Genomic DNA, 25,177 nt, shown 5'->3' on the forward strand with positions numbered 1-25,177 from the left:
TGGTTTATGACATGAAAACTTTTCTGTGAGACTCTTTTTCTTTTCTTCTGAACCCACTGAAGTCCTGATTTCTTTCAGGTCCTGTCACTTCCCAGATGGCTGTACCATTGTCTGGCTTTGGTTCCCAGTACTAACTAGATTTAAGGCAAAAATTACACCTGTGAGACCCATCCAGTTTTCCACTGAGGAAAAAGGAGTAGGAAAGGATGTAAGAGCTGGAAGATGGTGTGAAGAACTGTGAAATATCACAGCCATTTGTCACTCAAATTCACAGCAGCTTGGGATATATGTGCAGTGTCCATCAACTATGAGTTGTGGATGGAAGAGGGGTTCAAGGGAACCCCAATCCCTCATGTGGGACTATTTACTATTGATTTAGGAGAGGAGAAGTCATTCATTGTCTTCAGGTGTGCCCTCTGGTGGTCCAAACAGATCCTAATGTGTAGTTATAATCCTACAGTTACACACATTAATACAAGTTAAACTAAACAGGTCTCACAACAAAACCCAAAATTAGAAATCAGGGACAGAGACTGGCAGGGGGGAGGGGAATTGACAGAAACATAAAGGAGACGCCAAAATGATGAGGTGAGAGGATAAATCTAAGCACATCCTTCACAGCATCCCTGCAGATTCTTCGAGTCAGCTCACACAGTCTCACGACTAAATCCTTCCCATTCACTCTTTCCCAATATGTTCCAAGAAGCACAAAAAAACCCCCAACAACAGCAGGGTTCTGCATGATACTGCGGTTCTGTGAACCAGTCAGTCAGGAAATATGAATCTAATATATGTTTCCTGTTGCCTCTCTCACTAGTTGCATTGAGACCAGAGACTTGGTCTTTTTTTTTTATTAACAGTTATCTGTGACAGTGCCTCAAATTTTGTAGTTGCGCTATGCATGCTTGTTGAACAAATACATTCTTATATCCATATACTGAGATCTCCCATATATATATATATATATATATATATATATATATATATATATATCAGGTAAAGGTATGGATAAGATCTGTAGATACAAGACTTTTTAGCCTCTGCACTGTTCAAAGATGTTGACCCCAAACTCCCTCTTCATGAATTCTTTCTATATGTTCCATGGGATGCTAATTTGGAAACAGTGCTCAGAGTTCCTTCTTTGCTTTTATTCCCATCTTCTACTTGTCTGGACCAGTTTCTGATATGACCTATTTGTCTCCCTTCATATGACTCTTTCCAGAATGCCCAGTTATCTTTTTCAGGAGACTGGCTTCCATTTTACTTTATCTCCCCAGGTGCTCCTTGGTTCATCTGGTTTTCATACATGATGTCTTAGAGTCTGTTCATGCCATGTGTAAACTCTTGTATGGATCTCAGATTCCATGTAAATGGAATGTGATCCCATACTGGAGTTTAGACACTTGACAAAACTTGATATGTTAAACAATTACCCAGTTCATTTTGTCTGATGCATCAGAACACATAGCTCCTGAGCACATACATACTCTATATCTCCTTTCAAAATGAAATCAGACACAGTCTCCTTCAGGGAGCATATTCTGAGCCTACATTGTCCTTTGCAGAGTAATTGTTTCTTGAGCATGTGTATGCTTGTTCACTAGACTCTGATCTCCTTGAAATGAGGCACAGTACCTTATGTATGACCAAGTTCCTAGCACCTGATGAGTTTGCTAGGTTTTTAATAAATATGCATTGAATGAATAACAGAGTGGATGGGTGTAAGGTTGTCTATATCAAGATTATCCTCAGGGAAGTGTTGCTGGTCTTTGTTACTAAGTGCCATGTTATTATTTCCCTTTTCCCCCTACATAACTCTAAATTTAGAAAGATTCTCTGTACCAAATATTGTTAAATAAAAAATATTTTCTGAGCTTTATTCTAGTTTTTGATCATCAGGTCATCTCACAATTAAATACACTACCATGACAATTGACATTCCAGTGTCTAGCAAGAACCTTTAAACTTTAAAGTATGAAGTCATGGTTTAGGGCCAGCTCACTGCTGATTTAGAAGGACCTACAGAGGATGACAGGTTCAGCAAACCCAGGGCTTCACAAGGGCTTCCCCTACTTACACTGAGCAGGCTTGTCAGTTCTCAAAGAATGCTTATTTCCATTTTCAAACCTGAGTCTGCACTGAGAATTTGGAATATCAAAGACTGGTTTAACTGAATTTTGGACCACTCTTCCATCACCTCTGGGACATATCTTACACCTGGCCTTGAGCATCTGTTACTCCACTTCCCTGCTGTCTGCAGGGCTTGGACTGTAGAAAAGAGACAGCCTTTCAAGTTCTTATGTAGCATCCTTGGTCCTAAAGGATGCAAGAATAATAATTGGACCAGATAGAAACACCCCATGTACATACAGTAACAGTTTGTTTCCACTACTGTTTGTTAAAATATGAATCCAATCACCCTAAGAGGAGGCTCCTCCTTTACAAAAAGTTTAATTTGTGTTTGGTGATAAGTTATAATCATATAGTTAAAGGGCAGACAGTGGTGTTATAGTGCATTACATATGGTAGGATAAATGAATCACATTCATTTGCATATTCACCACCTTAGATAATTACCATTTTTTCTTTTTAAGAAAACTCTTGGGATAGTTTCAGCGCTCTGGATTTGAGAGTTCAGGAAGAAGTTTGTCCTGTTTGGAAAAGATAGAATTACGTTTTTCCCAAATCTAGGGATGAGGAGCACAGATTTCTTTGAATGTGAGTTAACATTTTTTTTTTAAGAATGCACAGAGTAGCATTTAGATAACCATCAACTTGGGTGACATTTCTGAAAATATCCACCTAAAGTCTCCAAAACCGTGATTGTAGCATTTCCTCCTTTTATGGGAATGAGATCTATATTATTTTGGACCAGTCCATACAAGCAAGGCTTGATAGTCAATGACACAATTTTCCTTGTTTTGAATGAAGAGAAAATGAAGTATCACATCCAAATGATGCGCTTATGCACTTTTTAATGTAAGAATTGGATTTACTTTTTCATACTACTTATGACAGTAAGATCTGCTCTGTATACAAAGCTAAAGCATTCTCTAATGAGGTCTTGCTGTGGGAGGAAGTCTCAGTATTCTGCCCCCAGAAGAGCTTTTAAGTAATCCATATGGTTTTGTTGCGTATACACCAGAAATGAAATAACAAGGGTCAGAATGCCCCCTCTGTTTTCTGAATTAACAGTCCAGAAATTTCTAAGAAGCCTATCGGAGGATTCTATTACCCTTTGTAGTTAGTTTTCCACTGTCCAGATATGTGCAAATGGTGTCAGTTCAGGGCCCAGGCTGTCGGGGCCACTGGTAAATCCCATCTCAGGGTAGAACTCAGAGTTTCCAAATATTGTCTGCATGGTAAATATGATGGGGACAAAAAGTTCTGTGCAATCCTTTGGTTGTCCATTGTCACCTTATATCCTGCAATTTCAGACTCTCTGAGATGACGATAAGAACACATACAGCAAAGCACTCCCAGTGCTGGTTCATCATGCAGGATATATTTACTAATTCGGTATTGATTTGCATCTTATGAGTTTACCTTTGACCTTTAGCTAGTAAGAGTGAATGACATCATTAAAATAGTTTTTATATTTGGGGATTTAAATCTAGAAATATTTGAACACAAAGTCCCACTCTTTTGCTTTTGTGTTTGGGGACTTAAACCGGGAATATTTAAACACAAAGTCACACTCCTTTGTTTATGTATTTGGAGACTTAAACTCAGGAATATTTAAACACAAAGTCACACTCTTTTTTTTTTTTTTTTCTGCATGCTCTGCGTGCTGTCCAATGCCTCACCCTTTCTGTTCAGCTCATACCACTGGGTCATGGCCTGGGGAACGGGGATACTGGCCTTCATTTTCTTGTGATGGGATAAGCACAGGTGGTCAGCTGTGGCTGAGACTTCAGGTAAACCACAGTTCCAGGTGACTGAGGAGAGGTCTCACAACAGAAGATAGAGCCCCAAGAGCAAACCTTCAGCATCTGAGACCTAGTTTCTAATCCCTTATCCAATGACTCCAGCAATTATGATTTTGGACAAATGTCTTTTTACATTGACCCTTTCCTGTCTGAGAGGCTTGCCTCGATTCAGGATTGTGTCACTCATATGGGGAATGTTACTGTATTTGAGTTTTTACAACCCCGGGCCATTTTTAACAAAACAAGGCAGCCCTGAAACTTCTGCTTGAAACCACCTGGTACATCCATTTCCACATGACCACTTTGAAGCATCTAATGGGAAGTTCAATTGCCAATGGAAATTTCAGGTTTAAAATAGTGTGTCCACGGTAATGCATTCAAGAGATATACAAACCCTAATCCTGACTTCATGTCAGGTTACAGGAGAATAAATGCAGGTACAGTGTAAGACCTCGTGAGGGGCAGGGACCCCTGATTCAATTGTGAGTGGGAGAGAGAGAAGTTGACACATCATAGTTTGTTTATGGGGACACAGACAGGTGTGAACCCAAGTAACCCTAGCACTGAAATCATTGGGCCAAGATGCCTGGCTGTGACTGGAGAATAAAATCATCTTGTGTTCACTGTCTGGAAAATTTCAACTCAGGAAGTAAATGAAGAACATATACAATGGCCCAAATTATTCACACCACCCCCAAAATAGAAAAGGCACCAGTTTTTGAGAAATGTCAATGTTTAAGAAAATACAGTTTATATCAATGTGCTGGTATGTACATATTTATAGATGTATGTATTTTCTTAATAGAAATTTGGGGAGAGTTTAAAGGTTATTAAAACTTTAATCTCCTTCAAGAAAAGAATTATCTTTTGAGTTACTGATAAATGATTCATGTTTGGTGTTTTATATCTACTAGAATGATTTGTTCAGATACAATTGTATTATATACTGATCAAATGTAGTGTGTGTGTGTGTGTGTGTGTGTGTGTGTGTGTGTGTGTGTGTGTGTGTGTGTGTGTGTGACATGTATGGGGATGCCCATGGAGGCCCGATCCTCTGGAACTTGAGTTACAGAGTTTGAAACAGGGTAAAATGGAAATGAGAAGAAATGACCTGGTAGGTTGAAAGTGTTTGGGGATTTGACTGTGTCTCCTTTCTCTCACAGTAGCATTCTTAGTACACACTTCCCATCAGAATTGTCTGATCAATCTGGCTTCTCTGGGTTGCTATTGCTATCCTCACTGTTTGTTCCTGAGCTGATCTCTTAAAGAGTGTTTTTGCAGCCAAGTACTCCACAAATATGTACTTCTTGGTGGAAGCTATCACACACAAGATATGTGAGGCCTTACTGGACCTTAGGACTTAAATAGATCTTTTAAGACAGTTGAGTAGTTCTCAACTTGTGGATCATGACCCCCTTGGGAGTTGTTTAGTCAGATATTTACATAATGATCCATAACCATAGCAAAATTATAGTTATGAAGTAGTAATGAAATAATTTTATGGTTGAGGGTCACCACAACCATGAGGAACTATTGTATTAAAAGGTTGCAGTGTTAAGAAAGCTGAGAATCGCCGGGCGGTGGTGGCGCACGCCTTTAATCCCAGCACTCGGGAGGCAGAGCCAGGCGGATCTCTGTGAGTTCTAGGCCAGCCTGGTCTCCAAAGCGAGTTCCAGGAAAGGCGCAAAGCTACACAGAGAAACCCTGTCTCGAAAAACCAAAAAAAAAAAAAAAAAAAAAAAGAAAGCTGAGAATCACTGCTTTACAGTATTATAAGTGACATCACAATCACAGAGTAAGGGAGAGTGTTGGATCTAATGCTTCACAACCTGGAATTCACAAGAGGAGTTTGGAGATCCTTGAGAAGTGGGGGAACTATTAAAAAGCTCCACCAGGCCTGTGTACTTTCCTGGGATATGCCACTGAAGTTTCATATTGAGGCCAAGTCAACTCAAACTAAGCAGTTATTGAATAGCCACTAAGAGGCTGTCCATGCCGACAAAAAATATCTAGTATCTTTGCTTGGCTGGCACCCCAGGGCAATGAGACTTTTTCGATGTTGCAGAACATTGATATTGGTAAGAGATGGCAGTTGAGACACACCACTGAAGAACTGGAGAAAAGAACATTAGCAACTCGTGCAGTTTTGTTTGGAAAGAAAAAAAATCTCATAGATACAAATTTCATTGTGTCAAAACAATAGAAGCTATCCTTTATGTAGTAAGTTTGGGAACAATTGAATGTAGGTTAATGAAATTTTACAATGGATAGGCTTACCCCAGGCATTGGAAAAGTGGGTTCTGGGATCAATATAAAGTAAATTCCACTTTTCTTTCCCAAATTAGGAAATTTCGGCAGTGCAAAATTCAGGCATTTGCTGTTTATCTTCAGATTTATTTTCATATGTTTAAAATATTACACTCTGTCCAGGCTTGATGGTACAGGCCTGTAACCCCATCTACTCAGGAGGCTGAAGCAAGAAGATCACAACTTCAAGGTCAGTCTGGATTATAGAGTGACTTTAAGGCTAACTGGACCAACTTAGTGTGGCCTATCTCAAAATAAAAAAAAAGCAACAGGGAGTTGAAGATGTAACTCTGGTTTAGTGTTTGCCTGGCATGTTGCAGGCTCTGGTTTCCATCACTGCTACTGTGAAACAAACAAAAACAAGCAATGACACCGTGTGATCACTCATTGATCCCAGTTTGTCAGGCCACAGCTGGCGACCTGCCAATACCAAGTTGATCCCTGATGAAAGAAGAGTCCATTGGACTTGCTTTTAAAAAGTTCCCATCAGTAATGTCTGTAAAGTAACCACAGGCTATATGTTGTCCATCTGCCAGCTTAAATAAAGGTTTCTAGATCTGTAATTCTGTTCGAGCCACGTCAATATATCTAACTTTATCTCTTTCACTTGCATCTACCCCAGAATTTCAGGGAAAGGAAGGGTAATTAGTTAAAGTTAATGAGATCCAATTGTTTGTTTAATCCACTAAACACTCCACAAAAGCCTTCAAACCAACTTGCCTTTCTGAACAGAGTGAAAAACCAGACCCTCTAATGACTTCCCGGCTGAACTCAGCACCTGTCTTCAGAGTTGAGCTCAAGGCAATCTGGGGTTGTACCACCAGGAAAAGCCGTGTTACTGAAAGAGTATAGATTTAACTACAGAGAATTTCCTGAAGTCTTCCACATTCTCAGCACCAACACAATAGATGTCTCATCCAGGGAACACCAAAACCCAATCTAACATTAAAACCATTCAAAACCAATTGCCTATGGAGAAAAATTTGCCTCTAATTTTCTCTATAATGAGATTAAAGATGAACAGTTTGATGATGAATAGAAATAGTAGACCCTGGGAAAGTATCTTCCTTTTTTAATACCAGTGTCCAACGTTTTGAGTGTTTTCGGTGGAAATGATTTGAAGTTAATTTCTATGTAGGGAAAGATAATGTCATGCTTTGGTTTGAGGCAATGGAAAGCTGAGCTAAGAGGGTAGATTTGTTTCTCCCTTCCTTGCTGCCATGCTTTCTCATTCCTGGCATACTTCCTCCTGTAGATGTCAGATTAAACATCACTTCCTTGGAAGGTCTTCCCTGATTCCCTCAGGTCAGTCTCCCCTTCTTCAAGACACTGTGAGATAATCATAGCAATGCTCACACTGAGCCTGGTAATACATAAGAATCAGCCCTTAACCAAAAGCTCCTGACCATTCCGGCAGCCTTCTTCATTTCTCGGTGCTCACACTAGCACCTCCCCTAGCCAAGTGCAGTTACTCAACAAGTAGTTGATGAATGAATGGACAAGTGAGCATCTTGGTGGGTGAGACTTGCTCCTCTTGAATGTGACAACTAAAATGAGTTTGAACATAGCGTGTTCCTGCCTTGTGGGTAATTATCTGCGCAGAAAAGGGTCTGGTGTTTAGTTTGTAGGCTAATCTTTAGGAGTGGAAACAAGGAAAGAAATCAAATCCTAGGGATGAGACTTGATAAGAATACAATGATCATGTCAAAGAAGAATGTTGAAAGGAGGCAAAGTGTAAAGGTATTTCAGATACTAATTGGGTATTTATGTTCATGCAATCATAACTCAAGTTATACAGAATGCTAAGAGAGCAGTGTTTCACTCCCTAGTTGTGAAAGATTTTTACTGCAAATGTTTTACATTGTTTTAAGGTTACAGTTTCAACACAACATTTACTTTATCCCAGGATGACTGTGAATAGCAGGTGTCCTTGTCACTTGCTAATGAGTCATGGACTCCTTGGATTTGGAAGGGAGGATTCTGAAGCAGCCATAATTCACACAATACAGCCACAGATCCAGGCATTTGTCTGTGCTGATCAGAGGGAACGACTATTGGCTTAATCATTTCATCTCCGTCATTGTACGCATGCATATGCTGAGGTGTGGAAAGGAAGTGTGGCTACCCAAAGTGTGTTATTAACTTAGTAAGTTGTGAAACCAGGGCAGTCCTTTCATTCTACTGAGTTTCCATTTAAGCTCTTTTCATCACGGGTCCTTTTCTGGACACATTTTGGGACCTGCAGAGATTTATCTGAAGATCTCAAAACTCATTGCTGGTCGGACCAGTTTGCCATGAGGAACTGTATGATCAGCCACAGACATATAGAAGATTTAAATCAGGAAAGCTATTAGGTGAGAATTCTTCCTATTCTTTCAAAAGATTTAGAGAACTGGTTTTAAGAGAACTCCCAGTGGGGTACACAGAAATCATAGCACCCTTTGGATGTTCCTGTCTCATCCCTGCCAGCCCAGCCAGCACCTCTCTCAGCATTTCATTTTCTTTTGGTCTCAATATCATCCAGGTCAACTGGAACTAAAGTGAATGCTTGCTTGAATATTTTGTCACTAGGGAGATACTCAAGTGATGAACAGCTAGCTACTTAGGTAAGGTAGAAGATTACATCTGGTTAGTTCCTAGCGTTATAGCAGAATATTCTAAATAGCTTTTGAGAGCCAGCGGCCGGTGTGTCTCAGAACACACACACACACACACACACACACACACACACACACACACACACACACACACACGTACACACACACACACACACACACACACACACACGTACACACACACACACACACACACACACACACACACACACACACACACACACACACAGCTTTTAGGATTGACTGACTTGAAAATCAAAGTAGACAGTGGAAACTCTGAATAGACTTAGGATACTAAGGAGAAAGGGTTGTGGTATGATGGAGAATACATGGTTTTGGAGGTCACACCTAGCTTGATTCTAATTTCAGTTCTGTTTTTTTTTTTTTTTTTTTTTTTTTTTTTTTTTTTTGGTACATATCCTTCAGGAAGTTAATTGGGGGTCTCAGAACCACAAACGCTTTTCTTATGTGTAAGTCTAGTGTCAAAGCAGTGATTATGTAGGGCTGCTATGAGATTTCACTGTGCTAGTGACCTGTGAATATTTAAAAAACCTTAACTGTTTTCGAAGGTGGGCAGGGTCTTACTGTGATAACCCTGGCTGTCCTGGAACTCACTCTGTAGACCAGGCTGGCTTCCATCTCAGAGATCCACTTGCATCTACCTCCCAAGTGCTGGGATAAAAGGCATACAGCACCACTGCCCATTTACCTACATTCTAAACAGTGAAGCCATCCTCTTTCTGTCTGTTGCATGGATTATAAAAATCCCATTTCTATTTAAAGTCACCATGATGTACACATTAGCTTCAAGTTAACAATGTCTATCTGTTAAGTAGGAGTGACTAATGTGTACTTTTGGTAGTACCAATAGTTGAATTTTTGTTGTTGTGTTTTCTTTTTTTCTAAGTAAGCCTTTTAGGAGGCCTGAGGAGTAATAGACTAATATGTGGAATCTCAGGCCATCCTGCATGTAAAATGGATGGGTGGGATGAAGGTGACTATCCTACACTCATGGAGAAAGTTCCCAGACTCCAAAAAGGATCCTCCCTCCTAAAAGCATAACTATGTGTCTCCTGGCATTTTACTTGCCATAAAAATCCAATTAAAGTTATTACTGTTCTTCACAAAAAATTTAACAGCAATGTAAATTTTGTCATCTTGTAAATTTGGAGCTTAAGATCCATTTTGTCTAAGTCCAACTCTTTTTACCTGTTAACCAGAAGGCAAGCTAAGCGTTCTCTTGAAAGTCTAAATCAGATCATACCACTGCCCTGCTTACACCTCCACATCACTCCCCTGGGAATAAAATACAGACTGCACAAGCTTGAGAGACTAAGCTTTCAACTGCTTCCTCCTGGAGTCTATCTCTCCCCTATCCATCACACTCTAGCCCTGAAGGCTTTCTATAACATACTATAGTGTTTCTTTCCTCAGAGATTTTGTGCTGTTTCTTCTGTAAAATACTTCTGTCCTGGCAAATTGTATTGAAGGTCCTTGTAGCACTCAGATGGAATCTTCAGGAAGGCCTTCACTGAAAATCAGCCCTGCAGAGAGTATATTTACTCTCTAGTTGTCACATATCCTTATTTTTTAAGTACCACTCACATTTTTTTTGGTAAATCCCTGCATCCCCCAGGCCCCTGATATCTACATTCCTGAAAGACAAGGATCAGATCTATGCTTTCTAGTAGTGAATCTAGACTATTGACCTGTTAAGTCATGGTAGTCATAGGAACTTAAACCTAGACAGAGATTTTAGACACTGTACCAGAAGAGCAAATGTAATACTTAGTATGAAACTAAAATACTATTTCAAACTCAGCTTTGTTTTTTTTCTGAGACTCCAATAACTTTGCCTTCAAATTGGTGCATATTCTCTAAAAATACTCAATATGTCTCCTTTGGTCCATTGACTTTTACTTCTGTAGTCTTAAGTACTGGCAGTCCAGTTGTCTTCTGGTCTTATTACTTTCTTACACTTAGAAACCTAGAGCATGGGAAGATCCAGCGGTGACTTATCCAACGCCCAGGAAGACTAGGCATGAAGACTCTGGGCAGAACATTTTCACATATCTGGATTCAAAGTGGCAGAGCACTGGTCCTCAGGATGCTTAAAACTAACATGTGTGTTAGCACCCAGCCAGGCCCAAGCAATCAATTTTAGTGAATCCGTGGATGGACATATAGGAGCAGAGAATATGCCCAACATCAACATGAAGCACACGGGGACTGGGAAACTCACCAGAGTCAGGGATTGCTCTTAGCAATTTCACTTGTTTCTCTAAGCCACTGGTAAATGACAAAAATTAAAAGGAGGGAGGGAGGAGGGTGACAGTTGGAGTTCTGAGAGTCTTGGGTTCTTGTCTCATCAACTATGACAATCAGGCTTCTGATTTTACCTTCTCACCAACTCTGTATCTTGCCAGTGACATTCTTTAATCTGGTTCCAATGGGTGGTTTGGACTTTCCATGTTATTGGAACCATTGGCTACCTTTGATTTGTGGATGGTTCCTCACTTGAAATGCTGAACTTTCTGGGTTTCCATGACAGCATGCCCCAAGGTGGCTCCTGACTGCGTTGCTTCCTAGCTGCCTCCTTAAAGGAAGCGTGTTTGCCTTCTGTAGAGTATTCTTCAAGGTCTGCTTTTCTCATTTCCCAACTTTGCCTCCTTTACTATCTATGGATACCATTTCATTTGCCTGCTAAACAAACTAATCACATCGTGTGATTTATCAGATAATATCTTACTTTTGGACCAAATAATGTTGAGAAAAACAGATGTAATTTCTGTTTTTCTGAAACATACAAAACACTGACTTTTTCTCTAAAATGTTTTTCTTTAATTCTTTCTTTTTCCTCCCCCCCCCCCCCCGGAGTCGGCATTACAATAGGTGCTCAATTAATCCCCATTGACTGAATATGTGAGGACTTAGCTACATGAACATCTGCTAAGGACAAACACAGAATATGACATAGCTATATAATGTCATTAAAAATAATTCTAAGCACACATTGTGAATCAATAGAAGCCAAAACATCTGGCCAATTTGGTTGGAAAATTCCCAACGAAGTGTAAGTGTGGTTTATCTATATTCTGCAAACACTAGTTTGTCTGGGCTTGGTGGAACTGATTGGGTATTTTGGCACAGTGTAGGCTCAGCCAGACCAGTCTTGATCTCTTCCAGGGACATATTAAGTCTCTGAATTGAGCATATGGCTCACTGATTTCTAGAGTTAAGCATAAATATAAACTCTGAGTGGTTATGATAATTTTAATCAGCTCAATCATTTCAAAGATGTTATTAGTGACACATGTTTATTCACCCAGATCATCACACATTTCCTGGCTCTTTAGTATTAAGACATCAACATAAATTAAAATTGTTCACACAGAAGATGGTACAGATAGGTTTCATCTAAGCAAAACTCAGGCATTGTGCAAAATCTACAGTACAAATATATTGATTACTTTGACTTTCTCTATAGTAACCATTTTATGTCATCAAAATTAGGAAATTAGCAAAGAAATGTTCCCATTTTTCATAAAAATCCTACCAGGTCAACCAGCCATGAAATGAAACTACACATCTCCATTTCTCCTTTCTTGGTTCTCAGTTATTAGCAGCAAGGGCAGGAGCAACTGAGATTAAAACAACAAGGAATTATTCCAGTTCCCTATAACTAGCTTGAATGGAGTTTTCAAAAAAAGAAAGATAAAATCAAAACAGCTAGGAAAGTGAATTTAATATGGAGTTATTAAGGCACATCAAGGTAAGGGTGCACATATGGTCTTCTCTATAAAAACCAGCATCTGGGCTCCAGCTTGCACTAGGCAGAGGAAACAGAGGGGACACTTTCAGTTGTTCATGCATCTACTCCCAAAAGTACATATACCATTCTTTAGTTTATTGGAGATTGTAACACGCATGTCAACTCAGGGGTGGAAAGAAGTCGGCACTGGAATCCTGATGACCTGTGTAGGCATAATGCTATTTTGTGTGTAAATTAAATACTCACAAGAGAGTAGTGAAGGTCTAAGAATAAACATTGCAAGGAATCCTGGGTCAGTTCAGTCTGCAGTTTTTCTTGGTAGAATCTGGCACATGCATTGCTTCATAGCTCCTTCCCACAAAACTGGAAGGGAATTGAAGTTAATCTGGCCTCACAGTGCCCCACCCTTAGTCAAATTGTCAAATGCAAAAAAAAAAAAAAAAAAAAAAGAAAAGAAAAAAAGTGAAGACTTTCAGCATTTAACCTGTTCTACTTTAAATGGCTTTTTAACAGACACATGTCTCCAATCTAAGAGCTAATGAGAAATGTTCAGGTCTTCAGGTATAAAAGATAAATCACCATGGGACATGGTGGTGCCTGACTTTAATCCCAGCCCTCAGGAGGTAGAGATAGGCAGATCTCTGTGAGTTTGAGGTTGGCCTGGTCTACACAGCCAACAGAGGCTACATAGTGAGATTCTGTCACAAAACAAAACAACAACAAAAACCCATCCTTTAATGTCTTCATAAAATCCGAATACTGTTTGATTTGGTCATTGTACTCCACAGCACTCTCAGCTTCTGTTTGGCTCGGGAACACAGCCGAAACAGATAGATCCTGGACATAGGGTTTTCCTATTTGTTTCTTTTAAAAACTGGTAGAATTAGACCATCTCACATAACTTTAACTGCATGTGCTCTGTCTCGATGGATAAAGGGAAAACGCTCATCAGAGCTGGTACTTGACTGATGTTCTGAATGGGAGCTCCGGGATGACTTGTTCTCTCCACCTGGGTTCTGAGTCTGGTTAAACCTCATCTCTGCAGTGCCTCTCAGAGCTGGAGTGTCTCACCAGGGTTAATGTGATACTGATATCTGAATAAATAATTTTAAAAATTAATTTTGATTATTAGTGATTTGTTCCTTATGTACTGATTTTGTAGCCATTCTGTCATATCAGAAGCAAATCCACAGGGTGGAAAACTAGAATCATAGAAGTGCTTCTGAAACTGCATGTTTCTCTAGAGCACCCACCCCAGCACCACCCAATGCTACCCTCCTATTTCCGCATCAAGGTTGCCTTCCTGACTTTGAATTTTAGAGGAAGACTGAGGACCAGGCTAAAGGGGGCCATTTTAATGACATTGGACTTTTTCTATATGAGCTTTTTTTGGATAGATACAACTCTGCTTCACAGGGCATTTATCTTTAGCATCAAAAACGTAAGAGGGTGTCAGGAACGTGGTATTTCTGCCCTTTCCTGAAATTGTGCACATAGGTTAATTCTGTCCTGAGGAAATTTGTTTGATCATTTTCAATTATGGTGCTCAGTAGAGAAAAGGTTAAAGATGAATTGCTTTCCTCTGAGGCTGTTGGTTGGAGATGCACTCAGGCATGCACTTGTTGCTAACTGGAAGAAGGAAGGAAGGACTTACATTCTGTTTGCCCACGATGTTGTCGAAAGGCAGTTCTGGGCTCCAGGATCCTTCTGTGAATGTTGCCCCACTGTTTCTCCTGTCTGAGGGGCCCACTGACTCCTTGACTATGTCTTCAGGTAAGGATAGCAAACTCTCTTCAGGCTGCTTAATCAAATAGGTCTCTATATTATGCTTCCTCAGGAATTCATTCCTCTCTTTGCCGTGGCCCTCTTCCACATTATAGTCACCGTTGAGGCAATCCAGTGTGGCTTTGGAAATGTGAATTCTCCTGTGTGTAGAGAGAAGGGATCATTATAATTTATCATGCTGCCCAATTAGGGCTGTACATAGGACACTGCAATAACACATTCTTGAGGACAGATTTGCTCCCCCCCCCAGAGGTGTAGGGAAAAACAAAGATGAAGCTAGAAGCCCTTCATCTTAGGGCAGTATAGTCTCACACAGATGCCTCTGTGTGATCCCAATGAAGAGCATCCTTTGGCTTTTCCTGTTACTGTCAACACTCCCTATGAGCCAGTGATTTCTTTCAGTGGTGTTGGCTATCCTGGAAAAACAAATGATGGGGATGCTCTTGAATTCCAGTTATAACTATATTATCTTACAGCATGGCTCCCTTTCTGTCTCAGAGCTTGCCCCATCACTTCACATTTTATGTATCAGCACCTTGTTTCTCTAACTTGTTTACAAGGTGCAGTTCTGCACATGCACAGGGTTACATGGATCATCCTTTTTTAGAAAAGTACTGGAAGATGTGATTTCCCTTCTAACGTGTATCCAAAGGAGCACAGAGTAACATGGAACATGCAAGCTGGCAACGGCCAAGGCTCATTCACAAACTAAGTAACTCATGGAGCTTACAATCCGAGTTTCTTTTTTCTTTTTTTAAATGAAATAATATGCGACTTGATTAGGATCACACTCGATTTGTGCAAGCCTCAGGCTGTAATTCCTTGTCTGGAAGGGAGATATTTTCTCTTCTCGCAACTGTCTGAGTCGGATAACTATTGTGTTGTGCAGTGGTATGGGAAGAATAGCAAAGGAATTATGATGGAGGGCTTTTTTCTTGATGGCTAGGTTTCTACTCTAACTCTTCCATTTGCTAGATAGAAGACTCTAAGGAAAATGACTTAACTTTTCTGAGTCTCTTTGTCACCCCCAAACATGGCAAAAGTAATAGACCCACCTCATAATGTCATTGTGAGTATGCAAGAGCTGATTTGTGTAAAGTAGTCAAAACACTATCCAGAACAAAACTGCAGCAATGAAAACACACACTTTAAGTTGTTCAGAATGTTCTTAAAAATGCCACTGTGATCTCGCCGTGGTATATCCCAGGCTTCCTTAAGGCTCACAGGAGACAGTTTGACATCTGAATGTGGCCTCTGTCCCTGATTCTGCCATTCAGAGCACACTGTCAGACATGCCTTCAGTATTGGCCCCCATGCTGTCTTCAGCTATTCAAGCCACTGTCATTTCTCTCAATTCACCATGTGATTGCATGCTTGCTAAATGTGTCCTACTTCCAGATTTAACTTAACAGTTTGTTAAAGCCGACTCTGTGCTCCTCTGAGTAAATGGAGGAATAAAGTGGATGCATAATTCTCTGCCTGGGTTTTGTGATTCCAGAAGCAATATATTCAAATAAACAATGAAGAGTTCTTTCACTTTTAAGTTTAGGGGTTTTTAAGAATGCATTGTGCTTTCGGTATGTCCTCTACTGCCTCCTCTGACCATTTAACCTATCTCTCAAATTCCTGCTTTCTGGGAAGAATGGTTCATTGCAGAAACAAACAAAACCTCAGATGGTGCATTTCTGCCCATTTAGGGCACATTCTCCACATCTTCCAAATGTATCGATTTCAAGACCGAGATAATCAAGCAAATGTATGAAAGCAGCCTGGGTTCTCTTGAGACACCTGCTAGATAAATCCAAAATGTTTCCATGGTATTTTACCTGGAAGCACAGAAATCATATTCCACAAGGCAGGAGCCCTGAGCTGCTCTTTAAAATCAAGTTAAGATTTAAACAGTAGAGGACACTGCCTTTTTCTCTTAGGAAAAATGAGGTAACTATGAGGATTTTGCAAAATCTGAAGGCTGATTTCCTTTTTAAAATAACCATACTAAATACCTACTTCCCTGGACATTTCATCTGGATGCTACATTGTATCGATCTGCTCTGTGTTCAGAGGGACTGATGCTTGCCTATGTTAAGTGAGTATTATGTTTTTAGTAGATAAAGGGATCTTTGCCTCCGTTTAATACCAATTATTTTATCAAAGTTCTGATCAGGATACATTAGGATGCTTTTTGATAGAAACTAGGATTCTGATGTTTCCTTTTGGAAGTCTTTGCCCCTAACCTGAGCTTTGAAGTGAAGCCTTTTCAGAGATGATGGTCCAGTGACTTCATTTTCCTCTAAGGACTTGAATCTGTGCTCAGAAAATATTATTCTCATGTGTTGCCTGTCAGGTAAACCTGACATTTTCTTGTAATATAATCACGATAGTTACGATAGTAAATAAAAATCTAACAATCGTGTAGTATTTTCCTTACCTAAATACTATCTTTTGCAGCCAAAGATTTGTTTGTTGTCATGAATTTAATCACATGATTTGATTCCTCCCATGGTCTTAGGTAACAAACATTCCCCCCTACCTCTCCCTTTCTCTCTTTCCTCCTATCTCCTTTGTCTCTTCCCTTTTTCTTTCATTCTCCCCTTTTGTTTTTCTTTCTCCTTCTGTTAAGACTGGCCTAGGACAATGGATGTACACTGCTCCTTCATGTGTTATGTGTTAGGTAGAGACAGGTATACTGCCCTATTACAATAGCAGTGTTAGATAGAGATGGGACATTTTCTTTCAGGATTTCTCTAAGACCTTGTGACTGAATAATTAACTACTACAAGCACAGCCATTATTAGAGTCTTCTGAACATGAAGATTTTATATATGTTGTCTCATTTGACAAAAAGCTCAAGAACAGTAGTCTTTGCACAATGTGGAGACCAGCTGTATCACTGTCACCAAGACACTTGCTAGAAAGGTGTATTGCTCAGGCTCCACCCCAGACACACTGATTTAAAAATTCTGAGTGTGAAACTCAGATATCTGTGTACCACTTTAGTTCTGCTTTCCAGGACACTACTGTATCCGGAGGTTCAGTATCAACTAGTCTTGCCAACCAGAGTTGGAATGCAGATGAGTTTTCAAAGAAAGCAATGAATTTTTGGAATAGAGCCCAGTCATGTAGACATTGGCGGTCAATAGGTTTTAATCTTGGCTGCCCATTAGAATTGATTTAAAAACTTAAAATTGATACTGTAAAGACTCCACTTTAGATGAACCAATGTAAGTTCTGGTCACAAATATTTTATAATGATGTGACTCAAATATGTAGCCAAGTCAAAGAACCAATGCTTTGCAGGACAGAGACATGAGCACCTCATCAGCCTCATTGGCTCATCATTTTTTTGTCATCTCTGGGGTGTTTCCTTAGAATTTTCAGGTCAGTACTATATGTGGTGCTAATATCTGACTTCCTCCTGAATAACTGCTTCCTAGATTTCTATCTTTGAACTATGTATACAGAAAATCTGGCATCACAAAGTTAGACAATGAAAAAGTTAGGCAAGAAAGGGCTTTGCTTTGCTTACCCAGGGATCCCTCCAGATTCGAGTTTATTTGCAATGTCCACATCCCAAGACCAGACATCAAACTGCCATTTTCTCAGGCCCAACACACCACATAGCACGGAGCCTGAATGGATTCCAATTCGCATGTCAACATCATGCTTTGTTCTGGATCTCACATACCTGTTGACAGATGAATGGAGAGACAAGACTAATTAGGCCAAGATGACCATCACTGGGCCTAGAGGGCAGAACCATAACTGTCTACTCCATAAATTTATCTCTTACTTATTCAAATGCCACTTCTTCCATGAAACTTTCTGGGTTTCCCGATAACTGGAAGGACGCTGTTCTTGTCTGAAAATCCTTGGATTTTTGAGCCATCTTAATTCTTTTTTTAAACCTACTCCCAAAACTTATCTTGTCACCTTTGTTTCTGGAAATGACACCAACAATTTTTGTACCCAACTGTGAATAAATTTGGGGTAGATTGTTAGCACTGTACTTCAGTGCATGTTCTATTTCCAAAAAAAAGCTTTATGGTTTTCTTCTCATTAGGCCTTTGTGAACATTGTCCTTCAATCTAGCCTCATGCAGATTCTGGGATCCCCATTTCTGCTGTTGGATATGACTTCCAACTATTCCTTACAAATATAAAGATGATTTCATCACCCCATTAATTCTTGATCAAAACCCTTCCCTTCCCTTTTACTCCTTAAAGCAATAGCCTCTGAAATATAGAATTCACAACCCAAGACCCATCTAGTGCACTTACAGAGAGTCAGGAAAGATGTTGGACTTCCATACAATGCTTGTAGGTCTTAACCTTGAAAGGGCTTACTAAGATTCAGTTTTAGCACTGTATAGGGTCCATATTGAGTTGTCTTTTCTGGATATTGAAGAAGCATCCTGAGCAAAGAGGATGATGCTGCCAGGATAGGACTTTCTCTAGGTACAAGTGTTCATCTCTTTTTTATTCTCAGAGCACCCTAGGCAATTCTAGTTTATGGATAAAAGACATTTCTGCAGAATTTCAAATGGTAGCATATGATATTTCAAAAGAATATAACTTGAAAATTTTCATTGCTATAAAAATATAATGGTTATTTTCTTTAAAAAATGCTTAAAAGAGTTGTCAAAGGTGAGGGTTTTTTTCTTTTTCTTTGGTTAAACGACAAATGCTCTAAGCTTTCTTATTTTTCTGTGATTAAGGTATTGTTAATATTCCCTCTTGGAAATATTTGAGAAAGCCCATCTTGATTTGCTACTTCAAACTAAAGCAGATGGCTTAGGAATGAGAGAGAGAGAGAGAGAGAGAGAGAGAGAGAGAGAGAGAGAGAGAGAGAGAGAGAGAGAGAGAGACTAACTTTTTAAATGAATCCATTGCTCTGAAGAGAACATTTGACAGTGGAAGTTTGGAAATGTTTCCATGTTTTCAGGAATCTTCTGGTCAAACTCAAGCTATATAATTTATCAAAACGATGCCCTGAATATCTGTAACTTGGCTTAAAATAATATTCAAAATAAGGAGTTTTGGTGGTAAAGTGTGAGCCCATTTACTAATGACATAAAAATGATGCATCATCTTCTAAGGAGGTTGTAAGAATAACTGACGGATATCAAGGTAGAAGAAAATTCACCAGACAGACTTAATGCAGCGTTTTGTTATAACTGATTAATGCCATGACAGCCAAGGGTGTGAGTCTGTGAGACCCGTCTACCTCTGCGAGATACAGATGTAACTCTGATAGCCTTTAAAGCTGGGTGTAAAAATAATTAAACTTGGAACCTGACTTTGGCCTTAGGGTGCTACAGATTATATGGGATCTGAATGATGATGGCTTGGCTTAACAGTTTTTTCGTTTTGTTTTTGTTTTCTTTACTTTATGGCAATACGCATTTCTTTTCGTTCATTAGAAGCCCCACTTTGAGTTCTGAGTTTCAGTATTTACTTCTGGGTTAGGGGCATGTACTAGCACAATCCCTTCAATGCTAGGCACAGGCAGCAAGAAGCAGCCTGTGCTCAATCACGTGCTCACAGCAGTAACCAGCTAATCCTCAGTAGTGTAAAACAGTCATGGAATCTGGCAGATGAGGTGTTTGAAATGCATTTCCCTTTATTTTTTTTTTGTGTGTGTTTTATTATTTTTTAATTTTATAATTTAATTTAATTTTACATATTGGCCACGGATTGCCCTCTCCTCCCTCCTACCTCTCCTTCCTCCTCCTGCCCCCCCAGCCCTCCCCCTAATCCACCCCCTATTCCTATCTCCTCCAGGGCAAGGACTCCCCTGGGGATTCAGCTCAGCCTGGTAGATTCAATCCAGACAGGACCAGTCCCCTCCTCCCTTCACCCAGGCTGAGCAAAGTGTCCCAGCATAGGCCCCAGGCTCCAAAAAGCCAGCTCATGCACTAAGGACAGGTCCTGTCCCACTGTCTGGGGGACTCCCAAACAGTTCAAGCTAATCAACTGTCTCACTTATCCAGAGGGCCTGATCCAGTTGGGGGCTCCTCAGCTATTGGTTCATACATAGTTCATGTGTTTCCACTAGTCTGGCTATTTGTCCCTGTGCTTTTTCCAGTCATGGTCTCAACATCTCTCGCTCACACAATCCCTCCTCTTTCTTGCCGATTGGACTCCTGGAGCTCCACCTGGGGCCTGGCCATGGATCTCTGCATCTACTTCCATCAGTCACTGGATGAGAGTTCTACCACAACAGTTAGGGTGTTTGGCCATCTGATCACCAGAATAGGTCAATTCAGGCTTTCTCTTGACCATTGCCAGTAGTCTATTTTGGAGGTATCTTTGTGGATTTCTGGGGACCTCTCTAGCACTTTGTTTTCTTCCTATTCCCATGGGGTCTTCATTTATAATGGTCTCTCTTTCCTTGTTCTCCCTCTCTGTCCTTGATCCAGCTGGGATCTCCTGCTCCCCTAAGTTCTTTTTCCCCTGACCCTTGCCCTTCATTAACCCCCCTCATGTCCAGTTTGCTTATGTAGATCTCATCCATTTCTCTGTTGTTGGGCAATCCCTGTGTCTTTCTTAGGGTTCTCTTTACTAGGTAACCTCCCTGAAATGCATTTTCAATTTATTATATTTTCAGGGTTTCTTAAGATGTAACCCTATTCTAGTCTGAGAGGAATTGGATAAAAACCTGAACATTTTATGTTCAAATTCACTGCTCTCACTAAAAATTGGGAAAACAAAATATTTTGAGTTGTAAACATGTTTAAAAGTATTATTCATTTAGTGTTGCTCGTATGTGTTTAGAGCTGGTTAGCCTATCAGAAGGGTTTTGTCTCTAGTGAGAACACTTTTCTCTCTCTCAACAAGTGTTAAATGCCTGTCACTCTTCATTTAATTTGATACATCTACAACATACTTGTATACCCAAGGCTAGGGAACATTGTGTAACAGGGTAGTTAGATAGTAAGAGGCAGGGACAAGGATGGAAAGTCTGTAAGTGAAATAGAGTTTCTTAACTGTGATCCTTGAATCAGAACAAGGAATGGTTCCTTTCCATTTTCCACTGTCCCATAACAAATATGAATTGTGAGTGAAAAAAAAGAATCTGTTATTCAAACCATAGAGCTGTTGGGAGATATTTGTTATTATTCTGTCTGGAGAAAAATCTACCATAGCCAGAATTTTGGTTCTGGAAGAGTGAGTTTATTAAGCATGTAGCAAGCATAAGTAAAAGAAGAAATAGCAAGTAGCAGTTAGATGAAACCATCATATTGGGTGCTTGCAACACCCAGAGAAATAAATCCCTCTAAGGCAGCCAGCTGCAGCTCCCAGTTGATAATGCTGGGCAGAGCAGGGAGAGTTCCCTGCAGATAAGGCTTTGGAGTAAAAGAACAAATAACAATCAGCACATAGGCAGCAAAATATCATCAAATTGGGTGCTTATAACATCTAGCAAAAATGACTGGGGAATTCCTGTTGAAACTGCCAAGCTACAGTTTCCAATAGAGGATTTCTGAGCAAAACAGAGAATTCTCTCCACATCTGAGCTTTCCACATTTTGCTCCCACAGCAGATACACCTCGCAGACATTCCTATTCTTTTTTTTTTTTTTTTTTTTTTTTTTTTTTTTTTTTTTGGTTTTTCGAGACAGGGTTTCTCTGTGTAGCTTTGCGCCTCTCCTGGAACTCACTTGGTAGCCCAGGCTGGCCTCGAACTCACAGAGATCCGCCTGGCTCTGCCTCCCGAGTGCTGGGATTAAAGGCGTGCGCCACCACCGCCCGGCCGACATTCCTATTCTTAAGGTTGCAATGTTGTTTGAGTACCCTCAGCTGTTGGTTGTTCTCCTTCTTCTTTGTAACAGGGTCAGGCACCCAGCCTGCTCCTGGACAAGAGATCTCAGTGGACATTTTTGATAAACATACTGAGGTCTGAGACAACAGGTTCTGCCTCTTGTTTTTGGAGTAAGATCTCAACAAGTACAAACATTGCACAACCATTTAACCAACATAATTTATATCACACTTATTTTAGCATAAATTATACTATCCTGGCTGATCAACCATCTGTCTATATTTACATCTTTCTAATTACATATTTTCTCTATGCCTTAAGGGTTAGTATCATGTACTCTAATGCCAGTCTATTGAGTTGGCATCTTACTCTGCCCATCACTGGCTACATTCCCTTGAGAAACGTTACTCCTTTGTCCTGCATCTCTAAGATGCGAATAATAACAGTATTTTCAAGATTAAATTAGAGAGAGAGAGAGAGAGAGAGAGAGAGAGAGAGAGAGAGAGAGAGAGAAACTGTGTACTTGGAATACTAAGGACAACTTGGTTTTTAATTGCAGATGAAGGAAAGTAAGTGGGTTTTCATGTAGCCACAGAGTTGATAAGCAGGGTTCCAGCAGTGAACTAGCACTGTAGAGACTCTTTGCAAGAAAGTACAATGCCTTCCTGTTATGACCACCTGGGAAGATAACCTAGGCTGACCTAGAGGCTCAGTGATTGTAAAATGAGGCTGTGCCTGCATTGTTGTGAGCCCCATGGGGGATAACAGATGTTAAAATGATTTGCCAATGAATATGAGGGAGTATTATACAGCACACTGTGCTAATATCATTAGGTAATTATCACTATGCAGGAATGCACTGAAGTGTCTTAATGAAAAGAGAGATTTTTCATTTTCTTCTGCAAGATGAAAGTCATAAGGACACTTAATATTTCCTTACTGCATTCCTTCTATTTTGTTCTGTCTGGGATTTGATTTAAATAAAGCTGAGAATAAAACTATGTAGAAGTAATGAATAATGAACAGCATAGATCCTCTTTACAAATACCCATCAATACAGAGTTTCAAGACCAGCTCTTGATGGAGGTCTGTGGGTCTTCTCAGAGTTAAAAAGGAAGTTGGGGACAGCACTTGCTCAGCTCTTCCATAGAGGAATCTAGGGGTGTTGTGCTGTGTCCAGTAAGCCATAATGAAGAGACAATGACCACAGATCTCCTGTATCACCAACACTAGCATCCTCTGTCTTCTCCAATGACTTGAGGCTCCTGAAGGCAGGCACCTTTCATGTTTAGTTAATACGGTACTTAGCACATATGAATCATCCATGCTCAGAAGTGCTTATTGCCTCATGGACACAGCTCACTGGCTTTCTTGCTGCCCAACCCTGTGGCTATCTCAAGAGGAATCTAAGAGTCTAGAGGAACTGCTGAGATGTCTTAAGCCTGGTTAATTGGGAGAGGGTGTGGTGCTCCAAATCTGCTCCCTTCTGTTAAAGCATGATGGAGTCTATTCCTCATGTTAGGCTTCCATTTAAGACTTACATTTTTTTCAGAAGATTTATTTATTTATTATGTATACAGTGCTCCACCTGCATGTATACTTGCAGGTCAGAAGAGAGCACCAGATCTCATTATAAATGGTTGTGAGCCACCATGTGACTGCTGGGAATTGAACTCAGGGCCTCTGGAAGAGCAGCCAGTGCTCTTAACCTCCAAGCCATCTCTCCAGGCCTTAAGACTTACTTTAAATAAGAACCCTCTTAATAATAGCTATTGTTACTATTTGACAGTTCTGTGGACAAATAATGTGACAATCAACAAGCAGACTACTGAGGACATTCCTTGTGATTGAACTAGCAAGAGAAAATGGTACAGTTGTATGGTAAAAGATAAAGCCTCAGAATTTTCCTTTCTATTGAAGTACTTCCAGTGATTTCCTTTCAAAGACATTAGTCAATCTATAGAAGTTGCTGGCAGTATGACAAGAATGGTGTGGCAGTTACTGATTAGTAAATTGAACTCTCTCTACTACTAAACAAATGATTTCATGAAGACACTAACTTGGGCAAAGCATCCCTTATTCCTGTGGGATGAAGAACATCACTTCCTTGAGTTTGGGATAGACATTGAACTTCCATCAGCCCAAGTGCTTCCTCAGTCCTGCTGAGAGGCATAGACTACACACTGAAGCTGAAGTCAAGCTTTTCCACCTATTAGCCGTGGGTCTTAGGACAGTGCCACTAATCTTTGAGTTTGTTTTCACAAATGTAATAGAAAGGAGGATGAGGCCTTTACAAAGCTGTAAAGATGGTTCATAATCCATGTGGAGGGAATGTTTAGCCTGGTTCATGTTGAACACTCAGTATTAGCTACTAATTAATCTAAAGGATACCAGTTCTCTAAAGGATACTTATAGTCAGACCAATACGAAGTTATGAATTCATGACTCTAGTCACTCCTTCATGCTAAAATGATGTCTGCTTTCCATCTACTCATGTTAGAAGAGCTTCAGTCAACTAAGCTAAACTGTCAACTGGACAGAGCTACATATAGTACTATGATCTGACTAGAGTTCAGGTGCCCAGGAGAAAGAGTGCCTTTGATTCTCCAGATAAAAAGAAGGAAGCTCATTATGGAGGAGAGCTGCATTTGCTGAGGGCTTTGTCCAGATGTGGAATCTTAAAAGTGATCTCATGTCATTACCAGCAGCATTCTACAAATGATGAAAATGAACCTCAAGAAGTATATCATGGGACCAGTAGGTGAGAAACTTGTGGGCAGGCTGCACCACCACTGCTACCACCCACTAGACTTGGTTCCAACAAGACCCAGTCCACCACCCACCCCCACTGACCTCGTCTTCCTGTCCTTGGCCAACCATTCCAGGCAACATCAGTAGCCCCCACAGGAATAAGCACCAACTACACCAATTGGAAGAACAGATGGGTAAATGCCAGTGTAATAATACATTTAGTGACATAAAGTGCAATATGATACCACCAGAACACAG

General features: G+C 40.2%; 1 protein-coding gene across 3 annotated transcripts in view; it reads right to left on the reverse strand.

Annotated features, from left to right (window-relative positions):
- Positions 1–25,177, reverse strand: part of Adcy8 (adenylate cyclase 8) — a 225,049-nt gene that overhangs the window by 75,421 nt on the left and 124,451 nt on the right. For all 3 annotated transcript variants that reach the window (XM_052747909.1, XM_052747908.1, XM_052747907.1), the window contains exons 6-7: positions 17,935–18,093; positions 14,278–14,548 (exon numbers count right to left, since the gene is read on the reverse strand). In XM_052747909.1, the coding sequence (XP_052603869.1) occupies positions 14,278–14,548; positions 17,935–18,093 (430 nt within the window). The remainder of the gene's footprint in view (positions 1–14,277; positions 14,549–17,934; positions 18,094–25,177) is intronic.

The sequence above is a fragment of the Peromyscus californicus genome, unplaced genomic scaffold (genome assembly GCF_007827085.1).
Source record: "Peromyscus californicus insignis strain IS unplaced genomic scaffold, ASM782708v3 Scaffold_20__1_contigs__length_68692818, whole genome shotgun sequence".
NCBI classification, from domain to species: Eukaryota; Metazoa; Chordata; class Mammalia; order Rodentia; family Cricetidae; genus Peromyscus; species Peromyscus californicus.